At 42.5% G+C, this 18,617-nt stretch overlaps 1 protein-coding gene across 3 annotated transcripts in view; it reads right to left on the bottom strand.

Annotated features, from left to right (window-relative positions):
• Positions 1-13,608, bottom strand: part of ITPR2 (inositol 1,4,5-trisphosphate receptor type 2) — a 266,577-nt gene extending 252,969 nt beyond the window's left edge. For all 3 annotated transcript variants that reach the window (XM_080342096.1, XM_080342097.1, XM_080342098.1), the window contains exon 1: positions 13,267-13,608. In XM_080342096.1, the coding sequence (XP_080198222.1) occupies positions 13,267-13,358 (92 nt within the window). In that variant the 5' untranslated portion in view covers positions 13,359-13,608. The remainder of the gene's footprint in view (positions 1-13,266) is intronic.
• Between the last annotated feature and the right edge of the window lie 5,009 nt (positions 13,609-18,617).

Genomic DNA, 18,617 nt, shown 5'->3' with positions numbered 1-18,617 from the left:
TCTTGCAAACATCACATTTCCCGCACCATTTTCCACATCCTGCTTAGACTGCACAATCATACTTTTTTCAAATCAGCTATCACTCTTGCAGCCCCCCTAGTTTCAGCAGTTTCAAAGCCACCATACAATTTCTGAAGAAATATAGCCTCCTATGTACTATCTCATTTCCGAACTCCAAGCTTGCCTGATGCAACCAGAAAATCTTGATCTTGCCACTCTGAGGGGATGTGACACGTTATGATGACTGCAAGAATAGTACATTATTTCCCCAGATGCTGGCCTGGGAAGGACTCTGTCTGCTCTGGAGTCCACTCCAGGAACAATACACTCTTGAAGTCAATGATTCAGGAGGTTTTGCATCTTATATGGGAGGTTTTGCAAGTTATGGAAGGGAAAGAAAAAGCTCTCTCTTTTTCAGCAGAGTCATTCCTTGAAATAATCCTTTGATCTTCTGCCTAAGGCAATATCTGCAACGAGCCTCCAAAAAGTTCATTTGGGTGAGGCATCAATGTTACTCTGCTGCTCCCAGATCTGTGAACGCCTATGAAAGCACAGCCTTATTAATTCCTACAGCCAAGTGGACAGCGAGCCTCAAGATGCCTCAGCGTAGTCTGTTCTGACCATGTGCATCTTTCTTAGATAAACTATGATGAAAACGTCTGAAATTTTAAGCACCAACAAGAGTTCTCCCCAGGTAGTTCAAAAATGTTATAATACTTTGTCACCTCCTAAACTCCCCTTTGTCTTCTCATACCCAGATTTACACACTTGGATAACTGATTATTACATCAACCAGAAGTGATCTGCATTCCTAAAGTCAAGTCTTTGCTGAGGCTGAAACTAAAAGCAATTCAAAGTTTCCTCATCTATATTTTGTGGAAAACCAGATCAGAACCACAGCAAATACATTTTTGACCATCCCACTGACTGACTTGCTGTTTGACAGCGGGTGTATTGCCTGCTCATTTCCCAGACATGTCCAGACAGTTTTTAATTGCTGCCCATAAGAGGTTTCACTTTCACCTGCAAATCATAATTTAAAATGTTCACTAGGAAACCTCTTTGTTTTGACTCCTCCTGATGCACCAGTTCTTTTTTTCAGATGGCATTTTTATTCTTGCTTTAATTCTATCTGCAAGGCTTCCAGTTCTTGTATTAGAAATCATATCAATGCTCTCCAGCCTCTTTCAAGACAAGAACACTGGTCACAAATTTCCATTTTGAAAGCTGGATCCACCTCATGGTACCAGATTATCATCAGTCAGAAGCGATGATGTCAGTTCTGGAGACCTAAGGGCTATTTCCACTAAAAAGAAAAGTTTGAACTGGTGTCAGGTATTTTCTTGATCATTTATTCAGAAATAATTTATAAATTCTTGTTTGCCTGGACACAGCAGAAATCAAATGGCAAGAGTTTCTCTGATTACAGTTTTCAGAGAGAACAGTGCTCAGTAGAATACTCTCATTTTTATTTTCCTTGGGTCAATGTAGTAGGTTTTCTCAGCCTATGACAGAGCTTTTGTTCTGTGTTCTCTGTACTTTTAAAACTCACTTAGACATGTATAGCTTGCCCTGTCGATGCTGAATTCCTTTCTAAGCTTCTTGGGTAACACAGCTCAGCTTTTACTTGGGCTTTACCAAGCGTATGAGCTTTGGGTGGTGTTTTCTATTGATTCAGCTATCTGCGCATGGAAAGGAGGAAGGATTTTATCTCTCACCTTCATTTAAAATGAAGAACAGTAATTATACCTATCAGTGTCAATGAGGTTCCACCCAACGTATGAGCATGACAATAATGCCAGCAATTGTAAAACTCTTTTAAGCACGTGCTTTTCTTCTTTCAATGGCAAAGCTCATTCTGCATCTTTAGCTATCTACTTAAAAAAATAAAACACGTTTGACACATGGAAACTTTAATAAACTAACTAGTTTCGTCACAGCTTGCTTAATCCCAAGGCTTACCATGAGATAAACCAACATGAAATAATTTACGCAATTTAGCATTGAACATTTTACTCGATCAACATTTATAAAAAGAGCACTGAGCCAGAAATTAGGAAACAAATTTCACAGTTTGCCAACAAACTTCGGCAAGTCACTCCTCTTCTTGTGTACCATCCCTTATTACAATAATTCTCCCTAAACATACTTTAGATCCATGGTTGAAAACTCAAACAAACACTGTCCCACTTCCAGCTCAAGTCAGATGATTCTATTAAGAGCAGCCTAATCACAGCAGACAGTTTGATCTGCAATGGAAAGGAAATGGACCAGATGAAACAGTCTCACAGACTGGGAATTTGACTCCACCACCCTAATGCAAAGTACTGCTTCAAATGAGGTGTTACAAGAGAACTGTACAATTAATGGTTTTACTATATCCTAGATATTACATGGGGCAGGGAGGGGGGGAAATAATACAAATTGGTCCTTGCATTCAGTTGCAGAAAAACCTGTTCAACTACAAAAGTTAATACAGACAGGACTTACTGCCTGCCAGGTGCTGACCTTGTTTTGTTTTTGCAAGAGAAGCCACTGCCAACACAACACCTCTAACCCAAATCCTGCAGTCGCCCAGGGTGCTCAGCAGTGCCCTCTCTGATGAGCCAGATACGGCCTCTGAACAGTTCCATGGTCAAATCTCAACATACCCATTAGGGCTCCTGACAAGCCAGCCAGGGAAGCAGAAATCTGAACTCGAACACTCTTCAACGGGTTTTTCTAAAAGTTGCCTCGCGACATCTGCAGTTTGTAAGTCTGCAAATTTGCAGTTGTAGGACCTACACCTCAAACCATCTATACAGGAAATAATGTAATGGATCTTTGCTGCTATTTTGTTACTTTTTCTGAATAAAGGCATATTTATTATGTAACGAACTCACCTACAGCCTGACACAAAGGGATTATTACCTCTTCACCAACAAGAGGAAAAAAATGTATCCACTAAATTTTCTCTACCTTATTTTGTATTTTTATCATTTAAAGGCAAAGGTATTTTTTTCTATATTCTAATATTCTTAATACTGATGATAAGTAATAAGCTACAATGACAGCAATGATTGAAAGGATATCTACAAATATACTTGAAAAATCTTATTCAAAATTTGAACTTCTGGCATTTGCTGAAGTATTCAACTTTACTGTTGTTACAGCAACACTAAAATCCAAAACATTTATTAAATCAGTTCCTTACTTATGAAACCTGTTCAACCTTAAAGCTCGACTAAGTTCTACTTTCAACCTAAGAAGCATTACAGACATTGCCTTACCCTATTTTTACATCAGCAAACCTGATGTAAAACCTCATTTTACAACAATGAAATTCCACAAAACTCTTCACTTAACCCTAACTTTTCAGGAATCTGTAAAGAGTTGAGCTCACCAGGCCCTATTTTTCCAGTTCGGAACAAGAGTGAAATCCATCCACTGGCACCCTTGCAAGTGGCAGACGGCAAGGAGGGGATGGTGCGCTTGGCTGAAACCGGGTCTACCTTGGCAAAAGGCAATCACCAAAGTCAGAAATAGTCCAAGATATCAAAGTAAATACCACTAACAAGCAGATAATTTTTCTGACTTGGCAGTTTGTTTGTTGTTGGTTTTGAATGAAGGAGTTTGTACATTTTTTTAAACTTTCTGCATAGCCTTGAAACTTTTAGTCTTTGATTAGAAAAATTGAACTTGCTTAGTGATGCATTTCAACATTATTCACCACTCAAATGTACGAAGATCTCCTTTCAGTGTTTTCAAAACTGATATCCAGTCTTTATTTATTGTTTCTGAACAATAACAAAATATTAACTAGATTTAAAAGGTGACTGAGAATATTTTAGCAAAGCACACTACTTATTGAGTTATATCTGGAACAAGTGGCAAGCCCATCAGAAATCCAAACCCAGCTAACTTTAAAATGATATCAACAAGGTCGCGCGAAAAGCATTGCTTCCAGACTCAAGTATTCACATATCATTAGTTAATCGACCACCCCACCAGCAAACCATGTGTTCTGATTTAAACTTAGCAAAAGAAAATTACTGCTAAAAACAGGGCACTCCTTACACACCTTTCATTTCCAAGCTTTTCCCCACATCCATGAAGGACAGCAACTCACTTTTTCTTAAACAGAAGCTGAGGATATCCAAGTGTGATAGAGCCCTGAGAGTTGGGATCTACAAATAAAGTCAGGTATTGCAAGATGTATGATAAAACCATAGTGGTCACATTCAACTTAGCTGCCCTCTAAAGCTGCCTGGTTAAATCTTCCACATCACAGTGCCCAAGATTATACAGCTACACAAAATTTCACAGGCATCGGGATTCAGACGTGTGCACGCTGGAGCCAGGGGAAGGTCCCCAGGGTGAAATGAAGCACATTTTGCAGGGGTGGCTGGGGATCCCTCGGTGGTTTGTGCCTCCTGCTCCTCTGGCTTTCACTCAGAGCACCCTCAGGAGGGCAGGCAGGCAGCTGGGTGGCTCGGAGCCTCCTGTGCTTGGCCTCTGTCTTCCCTGCACACAGGAACGCCAGCACATATTTACACTGGAAAGAGTAAAATCCCTAAGAACTGGGTTGCTGTATTTTAACTGTGGGAGCAGGTAGAAAAATTTGGGGCTTACCATGAGTTTAAGCAGTTGTTTTCCTAATCAGGCAACTACATGCTTTCAGCTGCCTCTGCAACATTCATTAACTTGTGTGTGTCAAGTGCAGGAAAAAAAAAACTTGTTTGAAATTCAAACAAGCCTCTCAAAGAAAATCAAGATAAGTTGTCCAAGCATTGGATCACAACAAGTTTCTGTATTTTGAGATTCATATAAAAAGCCCTGTTTCATGGTTTGTTTGTTGGTATTTTTTTTAATGACATTGATTTTTATCTGTCAGAGGTCAAAGAACAAAGACTTGATTACTCTTTGTACAAAGAAAGCTGTAGTAAGCCTAACTTGTAGTGTCAAATGATAACAATGACACATGGGTATGCTCTTCCAGCCTTCTACTGCCGAGTAATTTCATATAAATTTCAACACCATGCCCTCAACTGATGTGGCAGTAACAGCCTAAAGGGGCATGTCAAATGAACTAGCCAAAACTTATTATATAAGATGATTACTGGAATACCACAATTCATTATATATAAGCTTAGTTGTTACGAAAGTATTGGACATTGCATGCATGTAGCAAGTCAGTCATGCACTACAAACAATCATAAAGGACCATGTCAGTAAGGATAGGGGAAAAAGCACTCAGGGATATGGTTTGCACAGTATGCCCAAAGTTTATAACGACAATTCGCTTAGTTTGCTCAGTCAAAAGGTAAAGCTGAGCAGAAGAACCAAAGAACCAGGGCTGCAGAAGCTCTGGAAGGGGTGGCTCATTCTCAGGTACACTGCAGGACACCACAGCAGCACTCACAGGGACTGCAGGCTGCCCAACCCAGTCAACAGTTTAGGGTCCTCTTTCCTTTATTATTAAATAATAAATAAGAATTGTTTTAAAACCACGTGCTTCGGACAGTGCTTTGTTTCCATTCAACGGCAATCAAGAAAATGCAAACAAATGAGCATCAAGAGGTGGACAGAGATTCAGGCACGGAATGATGGTCAGAAAAACAGTATTGGAATGACAAGACTACTCCTGACACAATCTTTTGTCTACTGCACCCAAAATAGCCCCCTAAAACCTCAAGCAATACCTAATATGGGAAGATAGACATGAGGAAGACATTTATTACAGCGAGGGTGGTGAAACACTGTCCCAGGTTGCCCAGAGAGGTGGTAGATGCCCCATCCCTGGAGACATTCCAGACCAGGCTGGACGGGGCTCTGAGCAACCTGATCTAGTTGAAGATGTCCCTGCTCATTGCAGGGGGTTGGACTAGGTAACCTTTGAAGGTCCCTTCCAACCCAAACTATTCTGTGATTCTATAAGAATAATAAGTATGTTTTATGCCTGTGTTTTTTCTTGTCTTTTGCTTTCCTGGTTTAACTGTTTCCAATTTTGCAAGCAAAACCACTACCTTGCTAGAATGTAATTTATTGGTTTAAGTTTGTTTCATATTTGAAGCGAACTGAGGTAGTAAAAGCAGAAATGCTTTTTTACTTCCCCAGATAAAGGGAAACGCAAGTAAAGTCATCATGTAGCCAAAGCTGTTCTGTGCCTTCCAGGAAAGGAAACTGGAAATCCTGGGAGCTGAGATTCACCTCCCACACAGCTCCAGGTCAGGTTGGGGCCTCTGGCAAGGGGCAGGTACCAAGACAGCCCATGGGGTCATAGTGGTCTGAATGAAATCCTTCCACAGATCACTGCTGTCAACAGCCGAGCAAATTTCCAAGGGGGCAGAGAAGGACAAGCCCTTCATGGTGGAGGAGGAGTGCATCTGGAGACAGATGCTGCAACTCAGGAAGGCTCTTAAAACACAACTGAAAGGTACTATTTTGTTTGTTTGTTTGTTTCAAAACAGGGACAACTGATGCATTTTTACTTAGCCTGTTCTCAGAAATGCCATTTTACTTGAAACTCTCCACACAAAAACATTCAGCCCCAGGACCTCGGCTCCAAAAAGTCAAGGTTTAGCACCATTATGAACAGCTAAAACCAAGACCTACGACAGGAAGCATATACACATCTGCATAGCAGTGGGAACTACTGTTTCAAGTAATTAGATGGAATCAGATTTACAAATAACATAAATGAAGGTTTAAGAAAATCAGTCATAAGAGTTTTTATGTCTTTAATATGATTAAAATATGTCTGTCTAAATAAGTGACAAAACACAAGATAGACAAGGAAAAAAAAGTGAAGTCTTGAATTACCATTCATCTTCCTTTCTCCATTTTTTCCATAAATACTCCTAATGAAGTACATGAAAGTCACACTTGAACTTCACCCTTTTGCACAAGAAGTAACAGACCTTTCGTAGGAAGCAGAAACCAGACTTTCAGGTGGATTAAATACACGTGCAGAGGACATGGCTTTGTGCTATTGCCCAACAAACAGGTTCACACTTCATCAGAGCAGCAGTGGCAGCTGGCACCGTTAACAAAGGGCAGCGAGTTCCAAACACCTCACGATACAGTAAAACACCCGACTGAGCAAAGGTTCATGAGCTGCTTACGAGACAGTGCTCCAAGCTGGGAAAGTCAAGGACTTGATCTGACTCTCTGTGGCACTTCCAAAATAAAATATAGGATAACTTTGGTTTCTAGTGAGTCTAAGAACCATGTAAAGTCTGTTTAGTTAATCTCCTCGTTGTCTAAAAGGAAGTTAAGCTAGACTTAAAGTCATGCAAGTTAAACAATCTCCCCTCTATTTTCCAGCTGCTCCCTGCGTTACCCATAGCCCAGCTGGGAACTACACGAGTTGTAAAAGCCACACCACTATCCAAAATTCGAGCCCTCTCTTCTTTTCATTACTACCATACAGCTTATGAGTAAACTCACTTTAACATTAAGTCAGTTGATTCTTTCCATAACCCAGATTTTCTCTTCACTTTAGTTTGATAATGAGCTCTTTGAACCAAGGATATTACATTTTAGCACACAGTCTCATAAATCATAATACCGTAATTAAGCCTAATCCTACGTTCCTTCACACCCAAGCTGTGCTCTGTGTGCACGTAAAACTAAAACAAACAAACCCCCTCCGGGGCTCATTACTTGCTGCATGCCCATAAGGGTGCTTTGCAGAAAGCTTTGTCTCATTGTTTATTTAAACACAGCACTGTTGTTAGAATATTTGAGATGGGCATCAAAATAAGTTCGTTATAAATGCAAAGCTGGAGCGGTGCCTAATTGCCTATGTGAGTGAATAATTACAGAGGATTTAAGCTTTGATATATGTACTGAATTGCAAGGTATGCAAGATAGAGAGTTATATTTTTATGTCTACATCTCCGCTTACATGGCATTTATTGTAAGATCAATGAGGGTATTTAATAATGCATATAATATAGCTTATGCTTCAGAAAGTTATCCACAAAAAATAAATACACCATATCGCTGAAGAGAGTCATATAATGGACCAAATTATGTCCCCAGGTGCAACAGCATACCTTCAAAGCAGCTGCAGAATTCAGAACAGTGTTTTTGCATTAGGAAGATAACCAAGAGAACATATTTGTGAAAATGCTAATCCTACACAGTATTAAATTTAAATAAATAAATAAATAAGAAACACGCAATCAAAACTGTCAAATCTCATTTGTACTGTCAGCCCAGAGGAGAAAGTACCCAGGAATTAAAACACACAAGTAGTTTTGCCCACAGGAAAGCTGAAAATCATCTTCCCTCTTCAAGGTATTATTTGATTCTATATGTATAAGAATTAAATTACAAGTAATTGTATTAATAGTTATGCCACCCTTACTTTCTTCAGGCTTTTTATTCTTCTCTGCCTAATTACATTTTGTCAGCTGGCATAAGAAAGAAAAATTTGCTATTAACTAAAGGATGTACACTCTGTATTTCAACCATAGCTTTTATTTTCAGATAGTAAGAGAGAAAGGTAAAAAAATAAATGCACTGATGAAAATACTACATTGGTGTGTTGTAAGCATCATCAGTCACTACATCTTTTCTCTTAGCACCATTCCTGAGGCCACCAAGGGGACACATTTTAGCCTTCGTTGTATTTGGAATATTTTGATATATGGCGTTCCATAAGCACTTTGTGCCTAATCTTGTCTCTTCACAAAGTATGTCTGACTCAGTGTGTGAAGCCCAACTACAAGAAGACAGCTAACGCACAAAAGCCCAGTGAAGGAGCCTCAATAAAACTGTGATACTCATTTCAAATAAGAAAGTTCTGGCAAGCACTTCCACAAATTAAGAGAAGCTGTTCAAGAAAAATCAACATTGAGCTCAAGAAAACGAGTCCAAATACTCTAGAACGCACTTTGTGCTACTAATTAGAAATAAATCCCAGCACCCCTTGTCGTCCATGGCCATATATTACCTGGCAGGCAGCTAGTGCTGCATGCTCCGTTAATTATGTTCCATGAGGTTTCTCACTGCTGTTGCAAAGAAGCACGTTAATGTAGGCAGGAAAGGAATCCAGCTCTGATGGTGACTAACAGGCCCATTGTCAAACTTTCCAACAGCTGATGCTGGCTGCTGTCATTACTTACTTTTTTCCCACCTCTCCAACTGAGAATACTTTTTTCCCCTCATCGTACCGATAGGTGATTAATAGCAGCTCCAATTCCCAGCATGCATCATTGCCAACATTTACAGCCAAAATATCAGGGAAGGTGGTCTCAACATTCAGACAACAGGACAACTTAAGACACCTGGATTCATTCATTGCCTAGCTCTGTCACAGACATCCTGTGGGACACAAAGCCTCCAACTGTGCAAAAGCTATAACACACTAAAAGCCCAAAAATGGGGAAAACCCCACATTATTAGCACAGTTCAATTAATTCAGTACCGATTTTATCTTGAAATGGTAGTAAGCTACCCACGAATGTAAATTCCTTTTCCCGAACATTTCCTTTTCTGTACTAAATTGCAAGACTATCAGTTTAAATATTCAAATGCATTCTCCTTTTTATAAAGGGGTAGGGGGTGGAGCTCAGAGAGCCTTGAGATTGAAAAAAACAGATTACACATCACCAGCATCTCAGAGCAGCATCCAAACCCAGAATAAGCCCAAAATCAAGCAGAAAAAAAGAGCAGGGGATTGCTTGGACTCTCAGTATCAAGTATTCAAAGACCTGCAGCAGCCAATGAAGATTGCTGAGCCCTAAAACCCTCTCCTGTACCATCGCCCAGAGATGTCCCTCTCCACTTGGGATCCACAGCCTGGAGCATCCTCCTAGAGATAGCTGGTTATACCTCTTCTTCCAAAACCTACCCACACCCGCTCTCTTTTAAAATACAGGTAACAGGAGGAAGAATTTGGAGCAGCGCTGCCTAACTTCCCTGCCCCCATCCCACGCTACAGCACTAAGCCCAGATGCGGAAGAGAAGTTCAGTTTCCTCTTCTAAGAGGGATCAAATCTGTCAGCAGAGCCCCCACGCTCACATCCAGCAGCTGTTTACAGTAAGTAAAGGAACAATTCAGAGACAGGTTTCTTCCAGCTCACAGAAGTGCCCCAAACTTTTGGGTCCCATTTACAGCATCTTGTTGTTTCAGCGACTCTCAAAACTTTCTGTAGGGGCAGGTGTGGAAAAGCACCCCCGCCTTCGCTTAGCACCACTCAGCAGGCTCACATGAACACATAGCCAAGAGGCACAGATACCTTATCTCCTACAAAAGGAGGTTAGGACGTCCTAGTCTTGGAGGTCCTCACTGCAGGAGAGGAAGATTTCCACAGTCAGGTTCTAGTAGATATTAACCTGATGCTACACTTGATCTGAATAGCTCAGCTGCATCTTCCTCTCAGCTTTAGGTTTCCTGGGCAAACTGAGCACATGAAAATTTCTGCCTTAGCAAGTGAGCAGAAAATATTCTAAAACACATGAAACAGCCTTTGCTTAGAAATCTCCATCTCAAAACTAATCTGTTGAGCTGGTTCAGCTCTTCAAGGAGTAAGGTTTGCTGACGTGACAGACCTCCCCGGCTTGGAGAGGTGCTGTGCACTTTTTTATCTTATTTATAGAATGGCCTCACTCAGGCTTTGTTTAAGAAACAATTAGCCTTTGACAGCTTAAAATAAACAGGACTCTCTCTCTGCTGCTTAGTCACTAGACATTAGCTGGATTCGAGTTCTTGTAACCGCATAAGACTAGCCAATGGACTAAACAGTGTAAAAGTGACACAATTGCCCAGCACCTTTCAAAACAACACCCTAAGCAATAAAACAAGGACCTGCATCAATCAAATGAAGTGAGCAAGCAATCATTCCCACTCCTACCCCACTTGGTCCTCACTAACAAGAGGCACCTCTGGAAGACAGGGCCACCTCTGTTCAGATGCTTGCGCTGAACAGAGGACCTGCAGGAGTGCAGAAGATGCAGAAGTTTAGCAAGGGCCACACACCAAAGGTGCAGCTGGGCAAACATCTTCCCTGAACATACAGTTGTTTTTTCTGCCTCTTGTGTTGCTGCAACTGCTCCAAAGGCAGTAATTGCAATAGCTGGCACAGATAACATGACTTGGCATCACAACTTCAAATTTCAGTCCAAGCCCTTGTACCACCAGCAGAGGGGTCAGCATTCCCATTTAGCAGACATGGGAGTTTTCCACTGGTGACTTCACATTTCCTTCAAGGCCTTCAGCTCCTTAAATCCAGCCTCCTGGCTCTGCAGCTGCCTTCACTGTGCCAGGGAGCAGGGCGCAAAAAAGCTGTATTGAAAAGCCAATAGAGCTACAGCAGCATTCTTGAACTCCTGGCTTGCTGCTGAAGGAGAGACACACACAGGAGTTCTGTCTCATCCCAGGTAGTGTTCTTGAGCTGGGTTAGCTGGTTCTTGCTAAGAGAAAACTGGATAGTCTGTCAATTAGGGTGTTGGCTTGAGTTCAATTATTTCTTCTGGTAAAGAGCCTTAGGCAAGCTTTGATTTTGGCTTCCCGTCTATAAAACTGAGGGTAATTCTCCTGCCCTAACTCCAAGGGATGAGGGGAGGATTAGTGGTCTCAGGACGGTGACGCAAGAATGCCAACACATACTCAGGCAACACGCAGTTGTACAAGCGCCAGTCACCGCAGAAAACATCCATGACCGTAGACAAGCAGGTGTTCTGTGAAATGAGGAACTTTTCTCAACATAATGACAAGTAAGGCAAATTTAGCTTCCCCCAGATAACAGAACACAGCCATGGGACAAAAGAACAACAAAACCAAACTACCCAACAACAAATTACGCCAATAAAGTAGTAATGCTGGGGTTGCAAGAATAAGAAATGGTATGCAGGGCTTAACAGTTCCAGAAAGTAAATGTTTTCAGACAGTATATAAAATTCAGATAGTCAGAAAAACAAAAGGAGATGCAAGACAAAATAAAGAGTCACAATAGCGAAGGCGCAGAATCAACAAATGGAGGAACAAACCACAAAAAACCACTTGTCAACAGATGAAATGAGTGAACAGCAAGGATAAAAAGTAATAATAAGATAAAAATTATAAAGGACCTTGAACATTGTCTCTTTATCCAGTAACAGTACCCCACCAAGTGACTTAAATGTTTGTTGTTAGTATTTTAATACTGCCCTTACTTCACCGTACAATCCCCCATTGAAGAGATCTCAGGATACAGGCAGCCTAACACAACATACCCGAGCAACACCCAGGTACACGTTAATTAGCATCAGATCAGCCTTTGCAAGTTTAACTGTTATTCTAAAAGGTACAGCTAATGTTTAAGCAGCAAACATCACCAATACTTAACCGGAGTTTGAGCTGCCTTGTCAATTGGATCACTACGATTCATGCGGCGCAGATGTTTCCATTGACAAAAGTTTAGGGATGTGCTTACTTTGGACACGCCAAAGTATGAGAGGGAACCACTACACCCTTGGAACATGCCCCTACAACCATACTAGGTGACATCAAGGTATTCTCAATGTCATTCACTGTGGTTTTCTGTTTTCTGGATTCCAAAGACTTTAAAGAATTTAAAGTGGTCAAGGTTAATAAAAACGTCAAGCAAGCAAGAATAGTTCAGTGAAACAGACACTGTTATACTACAGCTCTTCACTCCACAAAGAGCAGCTCATGGAAAAAGCATCCCCATTAAATTAAAACTCTAAGTATCTGACTACTAAGAACCACAGGTAAGACTGCAGGCAAACATAAACCAGAAGTAAAGGGATGCACGTTTAACATAATCATTCATGACGATGAGCAAGAAAGCAAAGGTTTTGTCCTTCATATCACCATCCAAAATTCTAAGACGTGCAATAAAACAGAGCCCTCAAATTAAAAGAAGGAGGGAAAAAAAAAGGAAAGCGAAAATTAACGACTGTAGTAAGGCATCTGGGTGCAGCACAGACTATGTCTCCAGAGTGGGTTCTGGCAAACCCCGGGTATTCCGGTTTGGGCTGGCCCGGAGGTGCAGCCCCGGCGGGAGCCCCACGGGGAGCCGCCGCCGGGCACTGCCGCCGTCCGGGCCCCGCTGCCCCGGGCCTGTGCGAGCACAACTTCTCTCATTCTTCCCTTCTCCCCCGGCTCATCACTTCCTACTTTCCCCGCTCCGCCGCCGGCCGCTTCCTGTGCTGCAGAGCCGGCGCTGCCAGCGGGTCGCCGCCCCGCAGCGGGCACGGAATGGCCCGGCACGGCCGGCACCCCCCTCCAAAAACACACACACACCCCCCACCAGCCCCCGGCTCCTCACTCACCCCAGCGTGCTGATGAACCCGTTGACAGAGCCCTCGGCGTACAGGGACACGATGTCCCCGATGTACAGAAAGCTGGACATTTTCTCAGACATTTTGGCTCATTTTTAGCCGGGTTTCGCACGCCTCCCCTTCAAAAAAAAAAAAAAAGGGGAGGGGGGAAAAGAACTTAAAAACCACGATCCAGGGGAGGCTGAAGAGACGAGGCGCAGCGGCTGTGGCGGGGCGAGGGCGGGCGCTCGGCGCTGCCCGGCGGCGGGCGCGGGCTGACAGGAGCGCGGCGCCGCTGCCCTCCGCGCACCGGCACGGCACGGCACGGCACGGCACGGCACGGCCCGACCCGCCGCGCCGCCTCCTGCGCCTCCGCCCCCGCCCGCCTCCGCCTCCCGGGGCCGCCCCGCCCCGCCACAGCCGCTGCCACCCCCGGGCAGTGGGGTCGTCACCTCCGAAGCGCGGCCGTACCTCGGGCTGTGGGTCAGGCTGGCGAGGGGCGTGCGGTAGCAGCGTTTCCTCGCCCGCCAGCCGGGAGAGGTGCTCCAGAGAACCCCGTAACTCCTCAATATTTGGGCCCGTCACTACAAGGAGGACATTGAGGCACCAGAGAAAGTTCAGAGAAGGGCAACGAAGCTGGAGAGGGGTCTGGAGCACAAGTCTGATGAGGAGCGGCTGAGGGAACTGGGGCTGTTCAGCCTGGAGAAAAGGAGGCTGAGGAGAGACCTTATGGCTGTCTACAACTACCTGGAAGGAGGCTGTAGCACGGAGGGTGTTGGTCTCTTCTCCCAAGTAGCAAGCAACAGGTTGAGGGGAAATGCCCTCAAGTGTAGGTTGGATTATAGGAAAAACTTCTTCACAGAAAGGGTTGTCAGGCATTGAAACAGGCTGCCCAGGGAAGTGGTTGAATCACCATCCCTGGAGGTGTTTAAGAGACATGTAGACGAGGTTCTTAGGGACATGGTTTAGTGCTAGAGTTAGGTTAATGGTTGAACTCGGTGACCCTGAGGGTCTCTTCCAATCGCTATGATTCTATGCAGTAGCCACCTTTGGTCACTTACCAGCTTGGAGAGATGTTCCCGAGACCCCCAAAACTCCTCAATATTTCCCTTGCCACCCTTGGGTGCAAAGTTGGATGCAGCTCCTTGGGGCTGTAACCCGAGGGAGGCAGCATGGCAGGGGCGCAGAAAGGAAAAGCCTTAACAGTGGATGGGATGGTGTCCCTTCCCCATTGCCACCTCCTCTGCCAAGACGTCACAGTTGCACTAGGCTTACTTTAATCACCAGCTTATGACACCCTCTGTTTTGTAGCTTACAAAATTTAGGAACCACAAATCCTTCATTTTCTTAAATCAAAAGCTAACTATGTTGCAATCCAGTGCAGGAATTCCCACAGCACATAATTCCATTAGAAAACTGCCACTGATTTAACAAAAAGCAAAAACAAACCAAAACATAGCCACCTCAAAACAGAGAGCACTCTGGAAGACTTTTCTCCCAAAGAAAGAGGGGACACCGCAGCCTCCCTGTGCAAATCCACACTGCTTCAGTTCACTGCCCAAGACCAAGTGCCGGTCCAAAAACTGCACGTCCAGCAGTAGATGGAAGTGTTTAGTGCAAAGGAAAGGCTATTGCCAGCATAGGATTCTTATTCTTAAAAACATTGTCCATTCTTTAAACAAAAATGTAATTTCCACCAAAGGTCTTAAGAATCAAAATATTTATACTTTTGCTATTTTTTTCAGCTATATTTTGCCTCCATGAGACAACTCTCCCAATACCCAAGTGTGTTTTTCCAACAGGTTGGGCTTGGAAAAAAAGAAACAACAACTTACCCAGATCTGAGAGCATGACCAAATACTGTCAAATGATAAGAATACAAATCTGTTTGCAGGACTATGTGGACTGCTAGAAGCGAGTAATAAGCTGAGGATTTGACACTTGCATTTAATTTCCTACATCTACAGCTTCCAACCTTATCTCACATCTTCTGAACATAAATTCTTGACATCAGAAATGCTGATTCTTCAAAGTAAAAAAAATAATTTTACCATCTACATACACATAAAAACCTGTAATGCCATTCTAGAGTTCCCACTTCTGGTTTTTTTTTTGGTAAATATTTTGGATTTGTCTCTTTTTTTATCCACCAGGATACAAAGACACCACCAGAGATCTGCATTCGCATTCTACTTTTTCTACATATATGTACACAGGCCCTAGATCTGCCACTTTACCAAATTCTTTCAATTCAGTCTCCTGGACTAACCACAATTATTAAAACATTTCTGAAAAAGAAATATGAAGTGAATGAGTGCCAGAGCCCTTGTTCTGGAACCAGCCCCTGCAAAGGAAAACTGAAGATGCAGCATTTCAAACTGCCCAAAACACACATAGTAAATCCCAAAGCTGGACTAAGTTATAACATAGCAGAATTAGAAACCGAAAGTCAGAGCAGGGCACTGAGCACCGAAGAGAGATAACCTGGGGCTCCCTGCCTTTATGCTGGCTAAGCAAAAACCATTGACCCAGTGTCCCTTCCAGGAGCCACCACACAGAGGTGTGACGAGAATGTGGTGGATGGTTTGAACGCTGGGGCTGAGCAGCACAATGTGCTTTATAGCACATTGGCAATATTCTTGTCCCTCTTGACCCTGTTTATCTCAGCCATTTTATACCAGGCTTTAATGGCCTAGTTAAGATACTTCAGCTAGGGAGGTTTCATGTTTCCCAGCAGTAAATGAAATCCTGGCATGCCTTTGCTCAGTGGGAGTTTTCCTGAGGATGGACTTCAAAACTTGGCTGAGCAGCAAATTTGCCTGTCCTTTGCAGGCCTGGGAGCAAATCCCCATTTGGGACCATTCACAACAAGGAAAGGTTTAACTCTGTTGCCTAAACACAGGTTACTGGGGCCATTTGAAATGTCCTTTGATACCTGAGACGCCCCTGTGGGTTGTCAGCGGGGAAGCAGGACTGCTATGCCCTTGACAGCTCCACCTGCCTGCGGGCAACCAAAAGGAGCCCGTGTGTTTTGGCACTGCAAGAAGGTTAACTCAGGTCACTTTAGAAAATATTTAGTGTTTGCTTGCTGTGGCAAAGCTCAAACTGATAAGAGTCCTACACTTGCAGTCGTCTCTGCCTCCTTTTTCCCCAAGGAAATCAAGGCGCAAACTGCATTTCTCCTTCGTTTCTAGGCTTGTTCGTCTTGGCTCAGGCTGAAGCGTGCTGGGGGCTGAAAGCTCTTATCACCTCACAGCTCTCTAGTGATATATATATGAAATTAACTGGAAAACTCAATCTGGTCCTGAGCAGTGATGGCTATTAACTGCAAATGGGTAGGATGAAATCAGCATTTTTTTCCCCTCTTCATGAAAAAAAAAAGTAAAGGTCAAAGCCCGAAGGCAGCCAAGTATTTAAGCAAACACTTCATTTTTAAATCTCTCATTGAAACAGGCCAACAACCTTCACTGAAGTTACTAGATTATTTGTACACTGAAAATGAGCAAGTACTTACCCACTTCTGTAGATGAGGCCTTAAATTTGTGTGAAGATGACACTGGAAAAGCAGATCTGATGAAGCCTTGCTGATCCTCTTCTTGCATACAGAAAGCTTCAGTAGTGACAAATGCTCCTCTAGCACTTTTAACAAGCATTAACCCTCTACTATTAAAAATAATGATTGTGCCTCTCTGAGTGCTAGTTTTATGAAGATACTATCTGGAAAAATTTAATTAAAATGAAAGAGATTTTGTCATAACAGGTCTACATAGAAAAAAAAAAAAATAAGCATAGTCAGAGATGGCAATGGAATATTGCTTCATTTATCTGGACCAGAAATAAACCAAATTGCTTGACAAATATGCATGTTTTTACTACAGTTTTTAACCTTGCAATTAGCTGCAGGGTGAAGGTGAGGCTGCTTAGTCAATAACTGGAATAAGTTTTCCATCAGTTATCTCTGGTAATCTTTTGTTCCACAGCTAGGAATACAGGCTTTGCCGTGAAACAGGACCCAGCTGCAGAAATCATCAGCTGGTGCTGACAGACTGCCCCAGCGCACATATTACTCTGCACCTTGTAAAACTGAAGGAGTATTTCTTACTCAACTTTCATTTCTCATCTATTACTTATTTTCAGAGAAGGAAATATTTCTAGTGATGTTTGCAGTGAAATCCTAAAACTAGATCTCTATGTAAAACATTTGGCAGAATTTTAATCCGTGGAAATTTTACTGTGATCTCTACATCCTAGATTTTCACTCCAGTGGCAATTTGTCCACAGAGGTCAATAGAAATGTCCCATTATAGCCTTGATCACCCACTTTAGATGTGAAAATATCCAATGTTAGAACGACCTCAGGCTGAAAAATCTCATCAAGTAAAAAGGCCCGCATCATCATATGCTTGCTCCTTTTCTACCTCTCACGTCTTAGATATCTGAATTTCCTGCTCACCTTGTCTGAACAGGTGAGGCTCCTGCCAGAAGTTGAGTTTTTTATGAATTTGAAAATTGTCTGATTGGAAAGACTTTAATCCCACACCTACACAACCTACCTCTTGTCCAAAGTTACAGATCTATAGGCCACTTCAGTGAAAGCAAACTGGACCAATTAGGGGTCTATACAACAGGCAGCATTGATGTTCGTTTTCATGAAAGCAGAGGACAGTGCTTTCCAGCTGCAGGGGAAAAGGGAGAAGAGAAGAATGCTTTTAACTGTTTTAATACAATAGACGTAGATGGGATAAGGCCAAAAGCCAGGCAGGCACCCCAGAGCTTTAGCATGCAAGTATATGAAAGCCTTGGGTTTATTTCTCAACTTTCTAATGAAGAAAGAAAGGCAGAAAGATTTTTTTTTTTTTTTAAATCAGACAATTCCAGACATTTTGATATTTAAAACCCAACTCTGATTTTAAACCCCATCTGTAGCTGGAATATTTTTAATATACTTTTCTCAAGCAACATACAATTAACACCTTACTTGAGGAAAGTCTGGCTTTTAGAAGTACCTAATGAGGATTCCCACACAAGCTGGAGACTCCCATTACCTTGTGGATATTAATATTTGAGAGAGCTTAGCTCTTCCTTGAGTACAATGGCATTTCAGAACACTTGGATGTATAAAATACAGCACTACTTGGCCTACAAGTTGGATCAGAGAGGGCCAGAAAAGCTTATTTTGACAATACCTGCACGCAAGAATTGATTTATTGCTGGTAGTGCTTTGTTTTATTTTGCCTATAGCGAACGTCAGAGCACTAGATGATTTCTTGGTAGATATCTAGCTGTGGGGACTCATTTTGCCTTTTTTATCGTTGTGGGAGTTAACTCTTTACTGATGTTGTTTTAAACAATATGTTGGTATT

Source organism: Nesoenas mayeri (assembly GCF_963082525.1).
Source record: "Nesoenas mayeri genome assembly, chromosome: 1".
Classification (NCBI taxonomy): domain Eukaryota; kingdom Metazoa; phylum Chordata; class Aves; order Columbiformes; family Columbidae; genus Nesoenas; species Nesoenas mayeri.
The sequence above is the reverse complement of the archived record's forward strand: the minus strand, read 5'-3'. Positions and strand labels throughout refer to the sequence as shown.